This window comes from Pleurodeles waltl, chromosome 7 (genome assembly GCF_031143425.1).
Source record: "Pleurodeles waltl isolate 20211129_DDA chromosome 7, aPleWal1.hap1.20221129, whole genome shotgun sequence".
Taxonomy (NCBI): domain Eukaryota; kingdom Metazoa; phylum Chordata; class Amphibia; order Caudata; family Salamandridae; genus Pleurodeles; species Pleurodeles waltl.
Window position 1 is genome coordinate 571,243,318 of NC_090446.1, and position 24,390 is coordinate 571,267,707.

The window sequence follows — 24,390 nt, forward strand, 5'->3', positions numbered from 1 at the left end:
GCTTAGCTATCAAATGAAAGGGGAAAGAATCTTTTTTTGCGGGGTATAGCAGGTTTACATATTTGAGGGTGGCCTAATGAAAGTCTCTGGAGTCTTGCTGCTAAGTGTATATTACACAAAAGTAGCAATGCCCACTGAATAAAAGGTGCGTTGAAGCATGCTTACTTTCTCATTACACAGCGGTTGCACATAATTTGAGGTGCAAGCCTAAACCGTTCCTGTATGACAGGGCTGAGTGACTGTGATTTAAGGATGGTCAGCCTGGCCATTTGGTCACTCTGGCAGTGTCCAGGTGGGCCGCAGAGCATGTGTGCCTGCCATGGCCCCGTTTTAGTAGCGTACTGGGGTGCTGGGCTGGTAGGTACATTCTTGCAAGGGCTGACTAGTATCCAATCCGGACCCGGGCAGCAGAATTTGCAAAAGCTCACCAGCAGAGCAGCTTGTGTGACAAGCCAAGAACCGCGCGCTGGGCTTCTCGTCAGGATTCGTTCACATTTGCGCTTGCTGTCCGCTCCTTACAGGAGAGGAGCCTCGACTCTCGCCCATACGTTCCGTTAAAATAGAACCTGAGAGCCCTGATGGGATTGCGGCGCGAGTCTTTCTAACGACAATTGGGCGCGCCCGTTCCAGGCACGCTTAATCTGGAGAACGACCCGGCGCGCGCCTTGTTAAGGGCCCACTGGCTCTAGTCAAAAAGAAGACCGGTCGGGCGCGCGCTTCCTGGAGAGTCTGGGCCAGCGCGCGCTCTGTGAAGATGCAGCTGCTCCTGCTGTGGAAGCGCGCGCCGGGGGCGGGCAGGAGGCGGCCGAGTAAAGGAGGCGGTGGGTGCTGCAGTTGAAGACACGAGGGGGAACTGACGCTTTCCTTCTCTAGCTGCCTCCGGGCCGGGGAGCTGGAGCAAGACCGCGGCGGTGCCGGAGAGGGATCCGCAGAAGCAGAGCCTCCAGCGCCGGGTCCACCGCCGGCCCCCAGAGCCGGCGCTGCTGGTGGGCCACCGGGTCCAGCCGGAGAACCAGAGCCTGGGGCCGAAGAGGAGCCAGGAGGTGGAAGGCCAGCGGCCTGAGGGAGACAGAGCAAAGAGGGCACTGAGCCTGGCGGTAGGGCGAGAGGTATAAGGCGGCCCACCGGGGCCGGTACCGGGAGGTGAGGCCGCCCGCTGTCTGGGAGCGCCTGGTACCGGCTCCGGACGCACCCTCATCCGAAGCACAGACCCCTTTGCACATTGCTGATGTCCAGCAAAGCCTCCTAGAGATAGTGGGTGCTTAGACTGCTCGGAAAACCATAGGATCACAAGCTGCCTACATCCTTTGAGGACACGTCGTCTCATGCCCAGGAAATTGTGAGGCGCGTGGAATACCCTTGAAGGCTGAGATCACAAACCGGCCGTGATCCCTTGGAGCACAGATCGTCTGCCAGACTAAGTTAGCACTGCATGCCTGTTCTGGTTCAGTCCTCGAGATGTACTAATCGGTGATCGAAGACTGCACCTTCTTATTGCATGGACATCAGCTTAGAATCTCGTGGCACCGGACAGCCGCTTGAGGGAAGACCTTCAGCCTCAAGTGCCTATCCGAGAGCAGTTCTCAAGTATCTGCGGGCATCAAACTTCTTTAAGAGAGCGCGCTGGAGTCTAACAGTTATAACACCCATTTGAGGAGCAGTGGATTAGTTCCAGTAGATGTTCACAAGCATTTGGAGTCTTATCTCTTACAGACGAGGTTACCATCAGACGTTTTCCAAGCCTGAGGCTTTTTTGCCAGAGACCTTTTAATCTTTGGCACACAACTAACTTTGAAAGTTGTCACCCCTAAATCGCTGGTATTACCATCATCCCGTGCTAAGCACTTATGTTAAAGCTGTTCTCTTAGACGCCAGTTAGAGTTGCCATCTCATGCTGTGGAGTAGTAGAGTTGCTGTTCCATGACAATTGCTGTTTGAGACGCTAGAACACCGTGAAAATTCGTAAACCTACGTTAATACAAAAAGGTAAATCCACCATCTAGCCACAAATACGGCCATCATTTTTCTTCAAAGACAAGCAGAGTTAGAGATGCTACCTACAGAACACCGCTGGTGGAAGTGCCATCCATAGAAGACTATATAACTGATGGGAGATGTGTTTCTAACAGGATATGGTGGAATTATAATTCCCCCCCCCACAACAAGCAGTTGACTTCCCTTACTATTGCAAGAATAGTCATTATTCACTTTCAATAAGAACTTTCTGTCTAACAACAAGCCACTAGTAGATCCTCCATCCAGCCACTAGCATTTTCAAAAACTCCATCTGATGCAAATTTGTAGAGGACTATCTGGTGACTAAAGCATGAAGAGCGCTAACTAAGCCAAAATATACAGAAGAACAGCAATAGAGCTGCTTTTGCACGTTCACAATAGCCTTAGTAGAAACACTTTTTTTGTTGACAAGCATTGATAAAATCAATTTTAACTCATAACAATCCCCTATTTTCATAATCCAGCCCTTATCTCCATAAACCACTCAATCACCAGCCTGACTCTCTGACAGAACAAATATTCTTCTCATTACAAGCTCTGGTAGAGCTGCTATCTTTGACACTCGAAGCATTAGTAGAGCTGTCGTTTCTTGTATGGGATGTATACTCTTAGAGCCACTGCAGCATTGACTCTTCTCTTGTGACTCATGGTGAGCAACAGTGTTAAGGACTTTCCCTTGATAGCATTAAGCATTTTGGGAGACAAAATCTTGCCCATACAAGCTGTACTAGAGCTACTGTCCTTCAACAGGCACTTATAAATTTGGTATCCTCAACTCATGGCAAGCAGTTAGAGCCACCACCCTGAGACAAGCACGTGTGGTTCTGTCATCCTTCTCCTAAGACGAAAAGTGGTTGGGGCATGTGCCCAGCCACCTCTTATATCCCCTATTCTCTGGCTGCTTAATGTTGACTCATTTTATGTCCGTGCCCACTTTCCACTGCTGGAGAACCTCTGCCCACAGCGGACTCAAATTTAGATTCCCCTATACTCTACTCATGTCTTCTTTCCAAACTTTACTTACCTTAGAACTGTTGCACTGTACTGTCATTTGAGTTTCTTCCACTTTTGATACTAAACATTGACAAAGGTGTGTCTAGTGTTGGTGAGGCTTCACCCTAACTATCAGCCAGTACCTCATGTCAGGTATTCTGAACATTGGTGGTTTATCAAAGTTGACACTTGTATTTGATGTTCATAGCGATTTTCTTGTACCTAGGCCTGACATTAGACAGTAATTGTCCTGCTTTAAATCCATCTGTTAGCTCTTCTTAGGTCTGACAGTCAGAGAGGTACTGTCCAGCTCCTGTCACGTAGTGGTGTTACGCTGCCTCTGGGACAGCTGTATCTTATGTCTTTACCTGACAGCATCCCAGACCTATACAAGGGATTGGGATATTTATTTCCTTGTACAAAACTGGCATTGAAGTGTGTCACCTCAAGACCTAGCTGGACATTCACAGAGAGAGCTTTCACTTTACCCATGGCTGGCATTTGGAGTTCTACCCACTTTTCATACCTGGCGATTGAAATGCAATGACCATGGGCTTAAGGCTGATATTTCATGGGCTTTTGCCCTCTACCTGACATTTGAAGAGCTTTTTATTTGCATAATTAATTTCTGAAAACCTATGTTTAGGGAGTCATTAAACCTTCTTGACATTTAGAAAGCCCCTAACCCCACCTCCCCCACACCCTTAACATTAGGAAAGACTTTATCCTGCATCAGTCAGCAGTGAAGCCCTTAAACTTGAAGAACACTTAGGGAATTTAGCACCCCTGTCCCTAGGCCTGACACTCTGTCCGATGCCAAAGTTTAGGAGGATCCTTACTATTCCTCTAACCTTTGTGGTGTACATTACCCAAGTTTGACATTGATAGAATTATCACCATACGCCTCACGTGTGCAATCCCTTAAGCAGTACCACACCTGATGTTCAAATTCTGTATTCTGACCCCAGAGAGGATGTTTATATGTTATATGTGTACACATAATTAGGACCTCAGAATAGTCCTTGTCAGGCGCTAAACAGTGTGTTAGTCCAGAAAGTCAATTCTCATGTCTTGTCTGATATTTGGTGCTTGTAGATGAGTTTTGGCAGCCTCGGCACCAACAAGGTGGAAACCTTCCTGCTACATGCGCCTTCATGTCTACCTGTGCCAGTGAACAGAGAATTCTGGCTAGGCTTGCAAAGAATTGTACCTAGTGCCATGTTTGACAGCCCTCTCCCTTCAGTGCTTCCTGTCAGTTGTCACTGATATTTTGCATACTTGAAGGTTTACACTTTGACTGCTTGTCGCCCACTACCAGTGTCGAGACTTGTCCTCCTACATATATCGAATAGCTCTTCTGTGCCCAGGGAGCTCCTTGGTTGCCAATTACTTGTCTGCTCTGCTCAAATAACCAGTATTTTCTCCCAGTGCTGAGCCTCGAAGGACTGACGCCCGGTGCCAGCTTTGGAAAATATAAGGCTCCAAGGACATTGAGTAGTTCATCTGGCAGCTCTGCCGGCCCTTCCACGGAGCAGCCTGTGCAAGTGCTTAGTATCAGTGTTGAGAGTTGGAGCCCACTGGGGTCTCCAGCCATCCAGTGTTCTTCAAAGACTTCTGGTCCTGTGGCCATTGGATTGAACCCTCTGCCAAAAACAAGGTTTGGAATTCCCGTCTCCTCTCCCGGGCTTTTGCACTTGACTGCCCTAGGGTTACTCGTCGAAGAGCCATCGCCTTATTCCTGAGCACGCACGGTCCGGCTTCTGGTGCCAGTAACACGTCGAAGGATCGTCCCCTTTCCTGTGGTCCAGAGTTATGGCATGCGTGAGCTGCCTGTGCAGGGGCTTGTGGCGCATTGACTCTCGTGGATGTTGTGCCAGTTGAACTTGAGAGAAGTGCCCGCCCGAGGCGTGCCCCTTTGATGCTGACCTCGGGCCACTGAGGAGCTAAGAGGACACCGCCTCCTTCCCGGCGCGGCGGTGGGAGGGTCCTCCTGCAGGGGACCTGCACCGCCACCCTGTCCATGGTAGGCTACTCTGAGGATTGCTGCCACTGCACCTTCCGGCCCCTGGCACTTCCCTGTGACTGCTGTGCACTTCGTGCCGGCTTCAACGGCATCACCACGGCTGCCAACGGCTTCGTCCGCTCTCCGGCCGTGCCCATCACGGAGCGCTGCTCTTTGCTGGCACAGACTTCTCCGCGTCCGGCCACCGGCGAAGGGGCTCTGTCCTCGGTGCGGCTCCGCGAGCGCCCCGGGCTGGACCCTCGGGCCGTGGAGCCGTGTGGAGCAGCATCCCATGTGTCCCGGGCGCGCATGTCCTTCCTGGCTGGACCACGGCTGCTGGACTGGGCGAGCTGCCCCCCGCACCTGCAGTTCAACAAGTTTGTGCTGACCGGATACCGACCGGAAGCGAGCGGGGGCGAGTGCGTGCGGAGCCTCTTCTACCTTCACAACGAGCTGGGCAACATCTACACGCATGGTGAGGACTCTGGCGCTAGGGCGCGGGTGGGGAGCGGGGGGCTTAGAAACACAAGTGGGTTAAAGCTGTGCCACTTATCTGACTACAACTAGCTGGGCATCATATATACCCGTGTTGAAGTCCTTGGCACCGAGGGCGCGCGAGGGACTGCGCATAGAAATAGCAGTAGTACCAACGATTGATCACAGTGTGGTCGGCCACTTCACCATCTACGGTGAGCACCCTGCCACTGAGGGCGCGGGGCATAGAAACACAAACAGTTCCATGCAAAATTGAATTCCAGAAGCTTGGCAACATCTACACCTATGGTGAAGACCCTGGCACTGAGGGCGCGTGTGGGGAAGCGCGTAGAAACACCGGTAGTACCACGCATTGATCATGATGTGGTGGACAACTTCAACAACCATAGTGAGCACCCTGGCGCTGAGGGCGCATAAGGGAGGAGTGGGTTGCGGGGCGGGGAGTGTGAAACACAAGCAGTGGCATGCATTCCTGTTATCACGAGCTGGGCAACAGGTACACACACCCATGGCGAAGACCCTGGCAATGAGGGTGCATGTGGAGGGCATAGAAACACAAGCAGTGCCACACGTCCGATCACAATGAGTTGGGCAACCTCAGCACCCTTTTCGAGGGCCCTAGGCACAGAGGGTGCTTGTGGAGGGCAGGCATGGGACACAGAAACACAAGCATTGCATCCATTCCTATTACCACGAGATGGGCAGCATCTACAGCCGTGGTGATCTGATCACAGAACGGGGCTCACGACCCTCAAACTTGTGTTTTAGCTCGACTGCCAGGATTTGGTTATGATATATGTTACTTAAAAATATAATGCTAATAAGAGCTATCCGTTATCAACCTTACTTAAGTATAATGAGTACCTGCGGGTGGCCTCAGTGTGCCACCTAGTTGACAACATCTATTTTCAGAGCATGTCCACTTCTGAATCTCGAGTACCTGTAAAATGCTTACGCTGCACCTTTTCAGTCACTTAAACCTGCTGTACTTATTAGGAACAGCAGGAAAGCCGCCAGAAGGCTAAGTGATGGCGATTTTGGTCAACCACAGTTGTGCAGGACAGCCTCCCGTTGCTGAATTATTGGGCGTGGACGTCTCGCACACAAGAGCCCTTTACCTGCGGCAGGTGGTCGGACAGCCACTCCCATCGTTTACCTTAGTTTCACCTTTTGCGAAGACATCCTTAAAATCTGATGCGCACGTTGGTATTACAATACTGTGTATAGCTAATTAAGTAAATCGTACACTTAACTCCCCAAATTACTTCTTTCATGATCATGAGGAAGTCCGACTTGCCAATTGTTTTTTGTCTTAGTTGATCATGACACAGTTTGCAGCCACTGTCACTTTTCCACCTGTGTAATTTTTACGGTTGGTTAAAAGAGTTAGAGGGATTGGGCCAAATGGGAGGGAGATGGCGAACTGCTGAGAAGTAAACCTAGAGTCTGTCAGTCACTCCGAAGTTAAGAACCTGGATCTTTTAAAAGGAGTAAGGAGTTTAAATTTGAAGTTATGGTAAATTGCTATTGCTGCAGCAACAAACATTTTCGGAACCTGTTTTGAGGCCGAGAGCCATGTCATATCTGTTTAAAGAGTGGAATGTTCGCCTGTTCGGGCACGGTATGGTATGCGTTCAACTTCTATGTAACATTATTCATAGGGGGCTTTTGTGCATATTGTTTCGCTGAGGAAAGAAGCCAACGGTAGTTACAGACTGACATTTTCGATACAGTAAGAGCGGGCGGGATTCACCAGCCAGTAATTTTATTATATTGATGCTTGAAGGGGTGAGTGTGGATGCGAGCGCACCATCTGAACGCTATAATGTATTAGCAGAGACCGGTATTTAGGTACCAATTCTTCTGGTTGCTGACTCGATGTCTCGAGGATTGTTTCAAGTTAAGTTTCAACTGATCTATAATATTAATGGTGGTTTAGAGGGACAGGATGAAGGGTTTCATTTTCTATCTTTCCGTATTAGGGCATGGATTTACTGTAGGACAGGTGGCATACCAGATTTGAGAGGATATATTGTAGGGCAAAGCGCGCTTTTTGTGAAAAAATAAACATAAGTTGGGAGTACAAACTTCCGAACTGAGGACTGAACCATAATGTTTCTTGGTGAGGAAGAAACACGACGGCGTTGCCCTTTATAGACCTTGTGTGTTGGTTGGTGGGGGTGGGGGGCGTTCAACTATACCTGCTGATTTTAAGGGTTTGGGCGTCTTGTTTTGAGAGTACGCTCTAATTGTGGCCGAGTGTCTTTAAGGTGTGGAAAATTACTTTGAGGGACGAACATTTTTTTGGCTAGTGTCTCTTTTTTGAGGAGAGTGATATGGTGTGCTTGCTAGATACAGGGTAGAAGTTAGGGTCTTGAGCCCACAAAACGATTTTATGACGCTGAAATGCGCTTTTCTTGAATTGCAGAAATGCTCTTCGTCACAGCACAATGTTTCAGAGGACACCGGAATGTGCATTTTGGCGTCAAGAACTTGCTGTTTTTTGGGTGACAGAAGTACGTTTTTAGTGCCTCGAGGTACTGTTTAAATGCGAACGCTGCAGATTGTTCAGACTGGTGGGGTGCAGGGGGCCATACGTATTGACGCAAATGCTTCTTACCCTAAAGAGCTGAGGAAATCGTTTGGTCTGTGGTGCACCTTGCAGAATAGGTTGCGTCTGTACTTTGGAGTGCTTACAAGGCAGAAGACTGGCTTCCTCTCCAGAGCTCTGCTCTCAATCTCTTTAGCGGAGGTTCATTGGCTGAACTGAAGAGAGTCCTAATACGGGCGGGGCACAAATGCTTAGGATCACCATAATGTACATTGGCAGAACGAGTTGAAAGCTGGTCACCAGAATAACTACCTCTTAATGTCATTAAGGTGCGTGTGGCAGTGGAGTAACGGAGTGGCACTAGAGTAACTTGGGAGTAGGTTTAGCAAGGATGTAACATCAGTGGGGTGTTAGCAGGGAGAGAGCACACAAAAACAAAGGCTTTCTTGGCTTAGTAATTGGATGGGGGGCCTGAGTCGGGGCTGCCATGTCTGTGTTGGTTTTTCTAGTTGTCTTGATTTCATTGAGAGGTTTTAATTAATTCATTTTTTGGATCAGCAACTTAAATTATATATATATAATTTAAGTTGCTGATCCAAAAAATGATATAATTTAAGTTGCTGATCCAAAAAATGAATTAATTAAAACCTCTCAATGAAATCAAGACAACTAGAAAAACCAACACAGACATGGCAGCCCCGACTCAGGCCCCCCATCCAATTACCAAGCCAAGAAAGCCTTTGTTTTTGTGGGCTCTCTCCCTATATATATATAGTGACCGATTTAACAAACGTGTTGGCAATACCAGTAGGTATGGCTTTTAGGAATGCTGTATGGTAATGTAAAGCATTACAGGTAAATAACATGGCAATAGTTATGTTTCTGGGGAAGAACAGAATGGTAAAATAGTATTGGTGTGGGTTTAAAGGTGACAGTTGCACTGTCAAGCCAGAACTATAAATCCATGTAGGTTAATGGCTGCTCTCTTTCAATCTGTGCTGCTGCCAGAGAAAAATAACATACTCTAGTTACCTAAGGCACTTTAATAGCATTTCAATGTCGGGTGTGCCCCATAAAGTTCAAGGTTAGGCAGATGGATAAATAAAGAAAACTATCACACCTAGGTGGCCGGCAACCACATTTTTTGGGGAAGCACACAACTTCTGCCCAATCACAACGTACTCCTGGCTCCCAGCATGTGGGCAGAGCAAATGCCCCTCTCTAGTGATGGTTACATGTTGTCTGACAGCTGCGCAGCCAAACCAGACCATAACAAGTAGTAGATCTCCACCTGTAGGAACAATTCTGGAATGAATGCAAATGTACTACTGTAATATTCACAAATATTGTCAGTAGTGGGTTCGGAAACCTGTATCATGTCAGGTTTTCAAGCATATTCTGTCAATCAAACTCTTAAAAGGTAATGAAACTGATTTTTTTAAGTATTCTAATCACTGTCAATCGCTTGGGGAAGCATTCCAAGCCATCATTTTTCACCCAGTGTGCCTCTCTATTTAAAGAGCCTAATTCTGTTTTTGAAAAATAAAAAAAAGTAACAACACACAAACCACTAGAGTTTTCTCCCATGGTTTGGGGGTTATTTTTAAGTCTTGCCTTCATGACCATGCACTAGCGCATGTGCTCTTGCTTGCAAAACTCTTGTGTTATATTATGGGCTTCTTAACCGGCCATTGCTTACCATTCGTTTGCAGTGTTGTCACTCTTCTTTGCTGTCTTCTAATTGGGCAGTGCTTGCCATGTGTCACTTCCTTTTGGTGGCACATAGACTTAGCACAAATTAGATAAATTTAATTAGTAACCCTCCAGTGACCATCCTTTGCTTGCCCTGTTATCCACCCTTGCCCCATTGCCAAAGCCAATAGGTCGCCTATAGGCATGATGTATTGGTTTTCACAATGCTTGTTTGTTTTTATGTGTTCCTATACCTCATCGCTGGGATATACCTGGTGATGACAGACCGTTAAAAAGGCACCCGACCGTCCACTCTAAATAGGACGGACGGTCTGTGGCTGACCTCAGATGTACCCTACTACGTCAGGCTGTCACAGGAAGTTTTACACAGCTGGAGTAAATTTTACTCTGTCGGCTTAAGACTTGAAATCCGCCCGACCCAAAATTGGGTGGACATTTCTTGAGTTTGGTGAACAGGGTACACTGTCTGCTGAATTCTAAATCAGCCCCAGAAACTAACCTAATGCAAATCAGTACTGGCCCTGCGTCTCATGGAAACATGCCACCTCGAGCGTTGGTCATCTCACCCTTTTTTAGTTGAAACATTTAAGATCCACACCCCCTGAATAATACTAAGGGCGCTTGAGGTCCTGTTTTGAGGTGCATTGCCAGAGCTCCTTGGATCCAAGAAATGAAATAGAATGTAATTGAGATCTCCATTAGTAGCACAATAGAAAGTGTACTCCTTAGCCTTTGGTGGACTCTTTCATGGTGCAATGGCAGAGTTGTAATTGTACTTATAGTGCTTACTACCCCGACGAGGCATTAAAGTGCTTTTCAGAAAGTAGCACGCTACTCCGGAACCTTGTTAGTGGTGGATTAGTATAGGGAAATATGAGTTAATTTGAGTGGCAGACCTGCCAGTCTGTTAGTTGGATTGAATAGGGTAATGGAGGGATAGAAGCAGAAAACGATTAAAAAGTGTTATTGCCGAAAATAGTAGTAAAATGAGGTTTGGGATGAGTAAAAAGGAGAGATAAAGAGAGAAGAGTCTGTAGAAAGGGTTTAGGGAGATCGTAGTAGTAAAATGTGGTTTGGGATGACCCAAAGGAGGGATACATGATGGAATAATTTAGAGAGGGTTGTTTGGGAGACCATAGTAGTAAACTGAGGTTTGCTGTGAGCCAGGAAGGATAGAGGCAGGAAGTGCCTAGAAAGGGTTATTTTTGAGATCATGGTAGTAGAATGAGGTTTGGGAAGAGTCAGTGAGTGGAGGTAGAGGATATAATGAGAGAGGTATAGAGTAAGGCAGAGTAATGCATTGGAGAAAGTGACTTTTTTTCGCTTCTCTACAGTGTGAGTAAAGTAATATATATACATATGTGTGTAGATACACGACTACATACAAAGGGTACATATGTATAAGAAAGATAATATATTGAGATTTAAAGTTGTATTGTATAAACTGGCTTTAAAGTGTTGCTATACTTGAAACTAATTTATTTGTGTATTTTATTTATGCTTTTAACAGAAAGTTTGTGGGTATTTCACATTTCAAAAACGCTTTCTCTGGCTTTAGGAACGTTTCACTTTAGTACATTAGTTTATGTTGCTGAACTCAAAGAGTTGTGCTATAAGTATTCATTTACTTGAAATGAACTTAGAGACTTTATTGCCACCACCTGACCTGCCAACGATGCCAGCTGAACCAAGTAGCACGTTATGTAGAAGAGAGAATTGTATACAGCTAATGTCTTGAACTGATGTAGTTCAAGGTGCTGTCAAATGTGCTAATGAATAGAAAAGAGTCAGAGTAAAATTTAAAAGTTGCCTAGGATCACACAGTTTGTTCACCTGAAGTGAGGAAGCTGTGATCGATCACAGGTTTCCTGGATTCACATTGCACAATTCAGACATTAGACTTTCACGATGGTGCTTGCACTGTGAACGTTTTCTCCATTTTAAATGACTCCTCGGGCATGGGTGGAAGCAAACTCTATGCAGAAAGTCTGGAGGGCATGAGAGTTGGGAAGGCGGATTTGAACAGTGAGTTAAGAGCGTAGGCCACTGAGCAAGCAGAAGCCGTTTGAAGACTTGACTGGTTTTGAGCCTCGAGGGTCCAATCGGACATCGAGCTGAACCAGGCATTTGGCTCAAGCCTTAAGTGGCTGTCCGAGCTCTAAAAAGGACATTATGGCTGGTGTGACCCAATGACAGAGCTGCATGTGGGTTTCACAGACCCAGAGTGTTATGGGTCACGATTTAGTTGCACCGGCGGAACTGAGGTTTGCTCGGTATACTGCACCGTTATTGCTCCTACCACCGCCTTCCTCCCGCGTATTTCCGAATGGAGCTGGTCTCCAAATTAAACAAGATACAATGAGTGATCTGTAATCTGGAGAAGTCTATTAGCTGAACCAATCGCTCTTCAATTGTATGTGGGTCCAGCGGTAGCTTGTGGGAAGCGCCTAGTGTACCACTCGTTATTTCTCAGGCTGGTGTAGGCTTGCCATCACCAAAGTGCGTTAACTATTCCCGCCCGACGGTGCATGTGGGCGCACATTTCTCATCCAGGGAGGGTGCGAGCACCATTTTCACGTTTGATGGCTTTAGTGGTACCTTCTTGGCATCCTAGCCATTCTTGGTCTCGGCCGTCCCTCGGATCTGCAGAGAACAGCAAGTGCGTTCTTCACATGGGAATATGTAAGGGCTGCTACTTTGATCATTGTCTAATGGATGTTGTGTCTCAAGTGACGCAGAAATCTGGCCTCACCTTCTGAGGGTGTCGGCCTCAAGCCTCACTGTGTTGGCAGGAAATACATGGCGTCTCTGGTTTCTCGCCCCAGAGCGCACGTGGCATATTTTCTGACTCCGAGTAATACGGCAAGGTGTGCTCGGTCATTGTTTGCCTGCTGCAGCTCATTGTCACGACCGGTGCACTGTTACTTATTCTCTACATTGCCACCTTACACTCTGAACAGGACAAGGACACTTTTCAAACTGCACCGGGCATCCGGATTAGATCTGCTGATCTCATCGGATCGCTTCTGCTGTTCTCTCAGGAGCTTGCCCTGGGCTCACTCTTCAAGCTCCTGGGAGTCTTCCAAGCCGGACTTACTACAGCCATTGTTTCAATCTCTTTTGTATTTTGCATCATTATTGAAGGAGTGTTCGAACGCCTTCGAGTAGTTGTAGGAGTTCCGGTTTTTTTCCAGGTACAAGGTGGCAATGTATTGATGAGCGCCATTCGGGGAGTACCTTTTGGTAAAACACGTCACATATATTAACTTTGCCTCATACTTAAATATGAATCAATTGTGTAAGGTGTACAAATGGAGGGGATGGCCTTGTAGATATTGTGTAAGGCATGGCAGGGCAAGTCACGTTGTCTTATACTGCATCAGGTAGGTGTTTCAAGGGCGTTGAGGTGGGTTTTCTCTTGCAACGCCCATGGGGTTTGATGCATTTCCAGATTTACAAGAATCTGGCAATGTGTCAACATCTTACACCTCCCCAGGGGAGACGCAATGAGGAGAAACCTTTATTTCATCTAATTTTTTAATCTTTCTTTGTGTGCTGCAAAATGCAGCACGCCTAGAAAGAGGAAAAAGCCTCCGTGAATTCTTTTTATGCAGGAAGGTGTCCCTTCCTGCACTAAAACAATCCTGCCTGTGGCGCAGCATCCTTGCACAAATTGATTTTAAGGTTAACAATGACATTTTACAAAACATTTCAAAGAATCTATATTGCAGACAAGACTGAAAATTGCTATTGGAGAAACCCAACTAAATCATCCATTTGCGCTGAAGTGCCCATAGGACCTTCATGCATTCGACTGTGCACATTACTGCTCTTCAAGCACCATAAACCCAGGTGTTAAAAATAAATAACATGTCCCTGCTTTATGACTCCCCTCTCACAGAAAACACAATGGATCTGATGTGCAAAGATTGCATTTGCAAAAGTGATCGCAAATTGCACACCAACGTTTTGCTAATGCACTCTGATTTTATGAACCAACCTATGTAGAAATAGGCCAGTTAAAAAAAAAAAAAAAAAACACAAAGGGTTGCAGAACGACCTGCCTAAATAATGTTAATTAGGCAGGTCGCAAATTGTAATAACCACCCCACTACCCCTGAAGCCTGCAAAGAATAGCAAACCGCCATCTCTGTGATTGCTTTCCAAGATGGATTATTTTTTTATTTTTAAAAAACATTCCTAGTTTCACCCTGGAGGTAACCTGGGTGCTGTAAAAATAAAAACGGTTTCAGTTTTGGAAGACTTAAGTGAGCGCTGTAAGTGGTCCCTGGAAAACTGTTTGCTCCCCCTGAAGCTGCCATGACAATTTCCAAACGTAAAGTGGTCCTAAGTTGACCCCTCCCACTTTGCAAATCATTTACCACCCTAACTTGGGAGTCAGTAACCGCTCAATGGTTTGTGACTGAAATTACAGTTTCGACCCATTGATACATTCTTTATTGTTTCAATGCCCTTAACAAGCTGCTTAAAAATATGGAATCAGTATGGGTCTCTAAACCCATTTTGTGGTTTAAAAAAAAAATCCCAAGAAGAAAATTGTATTGGTACATCGTAGAAAAAATGATTTAGGCATTCACAAATCCTGTAATTCAGGGTTTGAGGCTGCTCAATCAAATTGCATATCAGGCCTCCTATTTCACGTCATTGTTCCATAACTATAATCACCTAGCCACTGAATGAAATTGTTTAGTTGAGAAGCAAACTGTCAGTATCTCTGGGATCCAGCTGGAGATATAAAAAAAGTAAATTGGCTCATGTCACTTGATCTTACGATCTTACATTTTCTCCCCAGCTTCGTTCCATAAAATTGCTGCACCCAAACAGTTTTTTTTTTCCTCTTTTTTTTTTTTTTTTTTTTTTTAGCCCTATCCTAATATAGAAGTAGCTTCATATATCTGAGAACACCAGTATTTAACCTACAGTGATGGTCCTTCTGGCAATGTGGTCAGCAATGTCAGATGTAGACTTTTGTGCCAGATGCTCCCTAGTTTGAGAGCTGGCTTTCAAAAAGAGACATCGCCCAAGATCTCCTTACTGCAGGCCCTAGCAGCAGGTTTTGTGCAATTTCACCTGACAAATGAGGCACTTTCAGAAATAACTGTGTAGGGAAGCCACCATTTTAGTGTCTCTCCTGTCCCTTGAATGCTGGATATGTCATCACCCAGAGTCAAGATAATGTGTTTTGACAGTTCATGATTGACATATCTCAAAGTTTTCAACAATACCTTGTTGAGGGATAGTCTGTAAAGCCAATAAATGAATGATAAAATATTATTACCCCCTTGCCCTAAAAGAGATGCTCCATCTTCCACTTAACTTGGATGCTCCACAAGCTTTCCATTTGCGTTTTTTTGCCCCTTTTTCATCTTGCCGGGTTTCTAGGCAAGCCACTGAAGTATGCAGATTCAGCTTCAACCTTAAGACCTGTCTAGACGTCTTCTTGCAACACCTTCTGTGACTTGTAGAAATAGCACAACTTCCTACTTTTCCCTTCAGTATTCTGTCACAAGACCACAGAAATCGGTTACTAGAAGCCTGCATAACCATCAATGAGTTGTATTTGAATTTCTCCATACTTCCAAACCAAGTCTCTCAAAGCCTGCATTAAACACATATAGTGGGTTTGAGTGCCAATGTGAAAACTTTGGGTGAATATGATAACTGATCAAACATTATCTGCAGATGTCTTCCTTGTTGTTGGAATGCAACCTCCAACTGCAAACCACCATGGCATATGTGTTGAGTGATTCAAGTTTTATATTACAGTGCTTTCTGCAGTACACTTTGGCTTGTGTAGTTGCAGGTAAATCTGGTAGGAGGACTGCTAGATAAAGCTATGCAACATTTTGTATGCCTGTATTTCTGCATACGAGTACCAAGTTGTGTGTGGAAGTGATTCAGTGCAGTCGAATCAAGAGCATTGTTCATTGGCCAGCGCTAATGAGAATTGGTCTTTGAGTGAGATAGGCTTTTGAAAAATGTACTACTTTGCAGTGAATTTGTAGTTTATTGTAGTTTACGTCTGGTGAGAAGTCTGACAGTAAGTGATACAGTTTGGGGAAGCAAGTGAGCACATTGATTTATTTCAAGGAGTTGAGCAAATAATATATTGTTTGAAAAGGGAGTAAGTTGCAGGTAATTTCCATTTGAGAAGAAGAGCTGCACTGATCAATTCCAGGCTGGTAAAATGTAGTCCAGGATCTGTAGACATATGTTATTACGAAGTGGACTGCGTGTATCTGAATTTGCATTTGACTTGGTGATACTGGCTAGCGGCATGGGAGCAAGCCACATTAAATTATGGTTCACTTGACATCGCCTGACAATCCCAAAATGTTAAATTTAGGGGTCCAGTGGTAAGTGATACCGGTATTGGTGCAGTAGGCTCTCGGGAGAAGTAAACCAAACTACATTTGTGCTGCAAGCCAGATAATATACCTCAGTAACCTGCTTGTGGGCTGGAAAAGGTGATGTAGGCAATAGGAGGCAAAGAAAGGTTTAGTGGTTTGCCAAGCTGCGATGATCGGATCATTTCGTAATGATGATCTCTATGATGTGTAGCATAAGGGAGTAAATCCCCATTGAATTTTGAGTTGAATTGCTATGCTCTGGCCGCAGTGACCCATTGTATGGAATGGGTTATTTAGACTTTTTTGAAGCAGAGTGAACCACAGTTGCTTTGTACAAGACATAATGTGACGAGATTCAAAATCAGCTTGTATTGGAATGGATGAGTAGATCTTCAAAAACTAAAGTGATTTGCTTTGTGAGTTTGAAATTCAGGCTTCTGTAATCTGAAAGGTTGATCTATGCTTGGGGGATAATTCTTTGGGTTTCTTGGTAACTCTGGAAATAATTTATGAAATCTACTTTCTACAGATAATGAAAACCCTACTGCCTTTCACAGGCACTTCCAAAACCATATTTGTCAAAGTCAGTGAGCCAGTCAGTCCACTGCGACATGCAGCCCCATTTTTCAACTCCTTTAGCGTGCCCTTGCCACCGGCTAGCAGCAGGATCCATTGGTTCTTGCCAGGTCGACATATGATAGCATCGCACACTTGGTTCCTGCAAATAGTCTGAAAGGGGTACACCTTGCCCTTCATTGCCTCTTAGCGGCACCTTCTGCCGTCCCCATAACAACTGTTGGAGGACCATCTGTCCATTTTATGGCTGAAGTGCAAGTCCTTTTGGTCAAAGGGGCTATGAAGAAGGGTGCCTTTGCCGGAAGTAGGTCATGGTTGTTATTACTGCTACTTTCTAGTTCCATAGAAGGATGGAGGCTTTCTTTCTCTTTTAGACCAGTGTCCACTTAATGCGTTCCTCCAGAAGAAAAAATTCAAGATGCTCACACTGGCTGATGTGTTGCCTGCCTTGATCCTGGAGACTGGATGGTGATGTTTGACCTGCAGGATGCCCGTTTTGCCTATTTCTATATACCTGCAGGACCATCAGTTCGTGTTGGGACAGGAACATTTTCAGATCGCTATGCTCCTCTTTGGTCTCGCCAACACATCTCAGGTGTTCACGAAAGTGATAGCAGTGGTCACAGCACACCTTTGGAGGTCCCAGTCTTCGCCTACCTTGACAATTGGTTGTGTAAAGGTGAGTTTGCACCAGGTAGTTGTCAATCACTTTCAGAGTACAGCGAAACCTCCTGTCATCTTTGGGGTTCACTATCAATGTGCTGAAGCAATACTTGATTCCTTCTCCGATGCTCCCTGTCATCTGAGCCATACTTGGCAAGGTTCATTTTCGTGCATTTCCCTCAGAAAGGAGAGTCCAGGACATTCAGGCTGTGAGCCTGATCTTTCAGCCTCTATCCTGCATCTCAGTGCGGTTGACTCTTAGGCTACTGGGTCGGATGGCCTTCTGCATATTCGGGTGGCATGTTCAGGCTCTGTGAAGGGATCGAAAGTCTCCCTGGGCACCAATGTCGAGGAGCCATCTCCTACCTCATCAACATTTCAGAGGAGGCTGTGAAAGATCTGCTGTAGTGGTTTTTAGACACAGTTGAGGCAGATCAGACCCCTCTCCCTACCCCACCCAGCACTGACAGTGGTAACGCTACATGAGAGGTGGGGATCGGAGGACCTTTTTCTCATATGGTTCTGAGGACACAAACCTCCTCCTTGCCGAAAGTTGTAACGCCATTCCATGTGGGGTACCATCACCCTGCTCCACCTAATCCCTCTAATGAGGAAGAGATACTCTATCACATGGGCCCCAAAAGAGTGCTGGTTCATACCAGAGCACAATGGGTGGTAAATCAGCTCTTGTGGAGTTAGCTGAAGTGGAAAAAGACAAGGCCATGCAGAAAAGAGTTGTCTCTTGCTGGATCACGGTCTGCATCAAGATCTGCTATACACTGGCCAAAAGCCCTCCTCCAGGAGCACTGCAAGCTCATTCCACCAGAGCCAAGGCTGCTTCCACTGCTTTGTCACGCAAAGTTCTGTTCTGAACATCTGCCAGGCAGCTACACGGGCGTCACTACATATGTTCACAAAGCACTACTCTCTGGACAGCCAGGTTCACCGAGAGGGACATGTCACCCGCTCAGTCCTGTAGGGCTTTTTGGTTTGAGCCAATTCACAGGCCCACTTCCTAAATGGTACTGATCTGGTATCAGCAATTAGAAGTCTCTATCAGAAGAACAAGTTACTTACTTTTGTAACACTTTTTCTGATAGAGATTCTGTCTAGCGCTAGATTCCTGCCCGACCCTTCGATCCTCCCGGTTTTGTGAATCAGGCTTTGTCGCTGAATAAGGTCCTGGCCCCAGGAATCGGCACACTGGTCAAAACCTATTTGCTGTTGGGGTTCTGCATCTCGGGGCACAGAAAGTCTCAAAAGCCACTGACACCAGTGCGCTGGAATGGCGCCTAAATAGGCTTTGCACGCCATTTCTGGAGAGGAACAGCATCAGTGCAGCACTCAGAGGTACTGCTGAAAAAAGTTTCAGGATCCAGTCTGAGACCTGGGGAATATTCAAAAGGTGAGAAATCTGTGGTTAGAGTTTCTACTAGAGAGAGTTTTACAGAAGGTAAGTAACCTATTGTTCTCACCTCCTAGAGAAATCTTTCTCTGGCTCAGAGCAACTGTTCAAAGTAAAGGTATGCATTTTTCTTTGCTCAGAAGGCCAGTTTAAGTAGTTGGAGCATAGCAGTTGCCAGGGACCCAATTATCTCCGAACAAATGCAGCTCTTGAATTTTTAGGGGAGCCAATCAAGTTTTTTGGGAGAGCCAAGCCAGTTCAACTGCATCTTATGAAAGAGTTCAGACTCTTAGAAATGGTCATCACATAATGTTGTCAAGGTCCCGGTCCAACACTGATGGCAGACATCATATAGTATCAAGGTTAGCGGATTCAATGCAGACAATTCTTGCTTGTTGAGCCTCAGTACTCTTCTGTCAGATCTGACCACAGGTGCAAGGGTGTGCCATTTATCACATTTCTTATGTTCTTTTTTACTATGTCCATGCCCTTGGCTGCAATCTTTGCAAAGATGCTTCCTTTCAAGGCGCAGGGTGACGTGTCCCATCTGATCAATAGTGAATAACTGGAATCAGAACAAAGTATCTCCTGCTGTTTTCATTGCAAGTTTTGTGAATAAGAATCAAACACGAAATAACCTGGCTACAGGGGCCTGTGTATGGAGCGTAGAGATAAGTGCAGTGCAGGTAAATGCGTGGGTGGCATGACAGATGGTGATCTATATGTTGTTTAATCATGGCTACTCTCCTTATGGCTTCTGCTGCAATGAGGGAACACCAGCCTGAGGTACACCAGCCCTACAACTACACTGCCACCATACTATACACACTTCTCACATGCTTGAGGAAGCGAGCTATTGCATGGACAACCAGCTACTCAGACTTTCCATGGAGAGGCTGTAGGCATCTTCACCATCTTGGGTATGTAAATGGCATATACCCCACAACTATTTCATCAGCCACACCATCTGGTAGTCAGTTAGGGCTCTTAGTTGCACATTTTAATGTTTTTGAAATCTTGCTGCTAATCTGTTTTTAAAAATACTGTGTTCAGTGGAGGGTGTGGAAGGCTACTAAATTTTTAGAGTGTGGGTATTTTTAGGTCAAGCACACAATCGCTTTTACCTGTTGTAAGTTTTGTGGGCTTTTAACCATGCCCATCACTTTCATTTGTTCCTGAGCTTGCCTTTCAAAAATCACTTGATGTCATTGGTAAATACTTTAAGTTTGTCCTACCTTGAGGCTGTTTTTGTGACGGCTTGCAGACTGCTCCTCTTACATGGATTATTGCACGATTGCCGATATACTTCAGCGTGGGTGAACAATTTTTTTCTTTTGTCTCTCCCCTTCCTGCTGCATGGCAGCCATGGAGCTCACAGCACAGATAGGCACAACATCGTGACCTCGATTGCAGTATTGGAGGGCAGGTCACATTGTACACAGTTACCCTAATCAGATCAATTTCTTGTGGCTCTCCCCTTAAAACACTTTAAATTGGTAAATGCTTTACATAAAACAGAAATCCTCGAAGCAAAATCGGCTCTCCCGGCACAACGGGAGAGCTGACACTACAATATTTTCTGCACTCAGGAAACTCACTCCAGAATCTTTGCAGGGCAATACTTTTACAAAACATGTTTGCTCATAACTCAGCCTGTAGTGGTCCTAGGACAATGGGACCACCACCAAAACATTCAGCACGACACAGTCTTTCTGTCTAGGTCACTGGGTCTCCACACCAGATTAGTAGGGACCCCAAAATAATAACCCCTCCCATCATTTAGTGTCTTTTTAAGCGCTCTTATGGCTGGAATTTTGTTTTACAGCTGGGAATAGCTTGTGTTTCTGATGGATACAACTGCCTGTGGATTCCTCACCTTATGAATTCTCCCAATGCGCCAGCATTCGACGGAAAATCTTCTTCCCAGCTCTCCACGTCGCCATCACAATTGCAGGGCTCCGCATGCGACTTCGTCTGACATCACCGTGGCAATAAGAGGTCCTTGCGGCGTGCTGATGTCAGTTCCCTTTTTTTCTGTGCCTTCGACGCTAACGGTTTTCTCGTAGCTCTAGTTATTGTTTCGAAGGTGTCCTTTTTGTCTCTGATTACAATGTCTCCTCCTAGTAAGTCGGGGTTAAATCTTGTCAGGGTGTGGAGGTTGCAAGTCTGTTACGGACCCTCATGATGACTGCCTTTGGTGCCTAAGTTCGGAGCATGATGTGGAGGAGTGTGTGTCCTGCCAAAGCATGAATCCAAAGGCGCTGAAGGAGAGAGAAGCCAAACTCTTTCTGGCTAAGGCGAAGAAAGGGCACAGAAGTCATCGCAGATCGTCTTCGCATACTTCTTCGAAGAACCATAAGAAGCGGCGCTGACATGTCTCTCGGCGTTGTTCGGCTAGAAGTAGTTCACGATCCAGGTCTCCATCTAGACTGCGACGTGGGAGGTTAGTACACTGCCTCATAGCCCTCAGGCTTCTCCGGCGCCATCGGTCTTCGAGGTGGTTTTGCCCCAAGAGAGTCCACGCTTTTCGCCTGAGGTGCAGGACTCTGATGCCCATCCGGCGCAAGTGCCGCAGGAAGATCAGCGGTATCCTGCCTTCCCTGCTCCGGGAGCGGATCCAGCAGCATTCTTGAATGCCATGTTGAACATGTTCAATGCTATGGCCCCTGCTGGTGCACCGGCTGGTCCAACGGGTCCTTTGGCATTCACATTGGGCTCCCAGGCCCCTTATAAGTCAGCGCCGTTCATGCCTTTTTATCTGGCTGAGGGTGCCAGTTCGCCGCCGATAAGTTTGCCTCATAGGCCTACGGCGCCGATGACATCGCCTTATAGTCCTGCGGCGCCGGTGATGTCGCCTTATACACAGTCGACGCCGATGACGGAGCTGCAGGTGTCCACGGCACCGATGGGATCAGCTCCGGTGCCGGATGGATCCGGTTTGGATCGTAGTGTGTCTCCTTCTTCTCCTGGTCCGCGTCTATTGGTCCTGAAGCCGGGGTCATCGACATCGCTAACTCTATGTCGACGCCGAGATTGGAGGCCAGGTTGAGGTCGCGCAGAAGAGCACTGAGGCTCTTAGAAGAACAAGAGTACCAAAGACAGCTACTAGAAGGAGGAGAGATTACTGAGCCCATTGGGAATATCAGGGCCTAGACTCAGCCAGTGGACTGGATACTTCCCCGGAGTGGGATCTTTCGTCTCCAGGGAAGTGTACAGAGGAAGTGGCCTCTTTCCTTTCTGTGGTCAGGAAGGTGGCAAATTTCTTGGATCTTCTGTTGCCGGCTGCGGAGGTTAAAACAAATATTTTGACCAAGGTCCTGCACCCTTCTTCGGCTTCAGCAGAACCCTTGCTTCCATTTAATGATGCTCTTACGGAGCCTATATTGGAGATTTGGAGGAAGCCTGTGTCATCACCAGCTGTAAACAGGTCTGTTGCAAGACCGTATAGGGTGGCTCCAGGAGATCGAGGATTTTTGTCAAAGCATCCGACTCCGGAGAGTTCAGTAGTCCAGGCCTCATGTTGCACGTTCTGCACCAGGCCCCTTCCCTGTTATTCCTTCGGACAGAGAGTCAGAGGATGGAGCAGTCGGGCAAGAAGATTTTTTCATCCTGCAGTATGGCCCTGAAAGTGGCAAATGCTACTTGTGTGTTATGGAGAAATGTCAACACCCTGATGGACATGGCTAAAGCCGTAGTTCCAGACGTACCGCAGGATATGCAGGGGCAGTTTGGTGAGCTCCTGTCAGACGCTCAAGCTGCAGCTAAGCAGATTATCCAGTCTGGTCTGGATTCTACAGACTCAGTGGCCAGGGCAATGGTACCTCAATCGCTACCAGGAGGCATGCATGGTTGAGGTCTTCTGGCTTTTCTACAGATGTCCAGACCACTCTATTGGACCTGCCTTTCGATGGAGAAAAGCTGTTTGGAGCCAAAGCTGACTCTGCCTTGGAGCGCTTCAAGGTAAGTAGGGCCACAGCGAAGTCTGTGGGTCTGCAAGCTTCCACTACTACCCCTTTCAGGTCCTTTCGGAGGTTCAGAGGGTTTGGGCGTGGAGCCGTTTACAATGGGAGACCGCAGTCCAACAGCCTGCCATCCTCACATATAGATCCTTTACAGGGCGGGGAGGGTTCGGACAAGAGGGGCCACACAGAAGCACCCTGCATCATCCTCTTCCTCTGGAGGACAACAACAAGGGAAGCAGCCCTAGTTTTCTACCCATTTTGAGTCACACTTCTCCTGTAGGGGGAAGGTTACGTCTTTTTCTCTGCGAGTGGGAGTTAGCCACATCAGACTCCTGGATTCTAAATAGTGAGAGGAAAGGATATGCCCTTCCTTGTCAGGAGTTTCCCCCTCCCATTTCTCCCCGTCCCTCGTTTTGTTCAGAAGACCATCTCCTATTGTTGCAGCAGGAGGTTCAAATCCTATTATCAAAAAGGTGCAGTGGAGTTGGTTCCAGAGCAGGAAAGGGATCATGGTTGTTATTCGAGATATTTCCTGATCCCCAAGAAGGATGGTCGATTGAGACCTATCCTGGATCCGAGGATTTTGAATTGGCTCCTCAAACAGGAGAAATTCAAGATGCTGACTCTAGCGCAGGTGCTTCTGGCGCTGAACAAAGAGGATTGGATGGCGTCTGTCGACTTGCAGGATGCTTACTTTCATATCCCTATTTGCAAGTCGCACAGGAAGTATCTCCGGTTTGTGGCGGGGTCGCAATACTACCAGTTTGTGGTCCTTCTGTTTGTTCTTACTTCAGCACCTCGCGTCTTCACGAAGGTGATGGCGGTGGTTGCGGCAAGTCTCAGGAGGAAGGGAATATCGGTATTCCCTTACCTGGACGATTGGTTGATCAAAGCCAAGTCACAAGAGCTCGTGCTGCATCACTTGCAAATGACAACTCAGTTGTTGTTCAGTCTGGGTTTTTTGATAAACGTGCCCAAGTCTCACTTGGAGCCCTCTCAGCGCCTCCTGTTCATAGGGGCAGTAATGGATACAACATTGAAACGGGCCTATCCTCCGCCTCAGCGGGTTCAGGACATTCAGGCGTTCATTCCAGTGTTTCAAAATGGAGCGGTTGTTCCAATCCTCAAGGTCCTGTGCCTGCTCGGTCTGTTTGCTTCTTGCATTCGGTTGGTCACTCATGCACGCTGGCTCATGAAGGCTCTTCAGTGGTGCCTCCGCAGGCAGTGGTTTCAACACAAAGGAGATCTCGAGGAGTCAATATTGATCTCCAGAGACGCTGCAGCGGATCTACTAGGTGGGCTGTGGACGGCAACCTTTCCCAAGGAAGGCCGTTTTCACCACCGCCTCCGGTGGCCATGGTCATAACGGATGCTTCCACTCTAGGGTGGGGAGCTCATCTGGGGGACCTGGAGATCAAAGGTCTTTGGTCTCCAGTGGACCAGACTTTTCATATCAATCAGTTAGAATTGCGGGCGATACGTCTGGCTCTCAAGGCCTTCCTTCTGTCCCTTCGCGGTCAGTCAGTTCAAGTCTTGACGGACAATACTACAGCGATGTGGTACATCAACAAGCAGGGAGGAGTGGGGTCGTACCTTCTCTCCAGAGAGGCTCTGCCGAGAGGCTCTGCGGCTCGGGTCCTGGG

The 24,390-nt window shown here is 46.8% G+C and overlaps 1 protein-coding gene across 1 annotated transcript in view; it reads left to right on the forward strand.

Annotated features, from left to right (window-relative positions):
• The first annotated feature begins 746 nt into the window (after positions 1-746).
• The window catches only part of PAQR4 (progestin and adipoQ receptor family member 4), a 198,483-nt gene continuing 174,839 nt past the window's right edge, over positions 747-24,390 (forward strand). Inside the window, exon 1 of the mRNA XM_069244352.1 lies at positions 747-5,486. Coding sequence (XP_069100453.1) covers positions 5,030-5,486 — 457 coding nt within the window. The 5' untranslated portion in view covers positions 747-5,029. The remainder of the gene's footprint in view (positions 5,487-24,390) is intronic.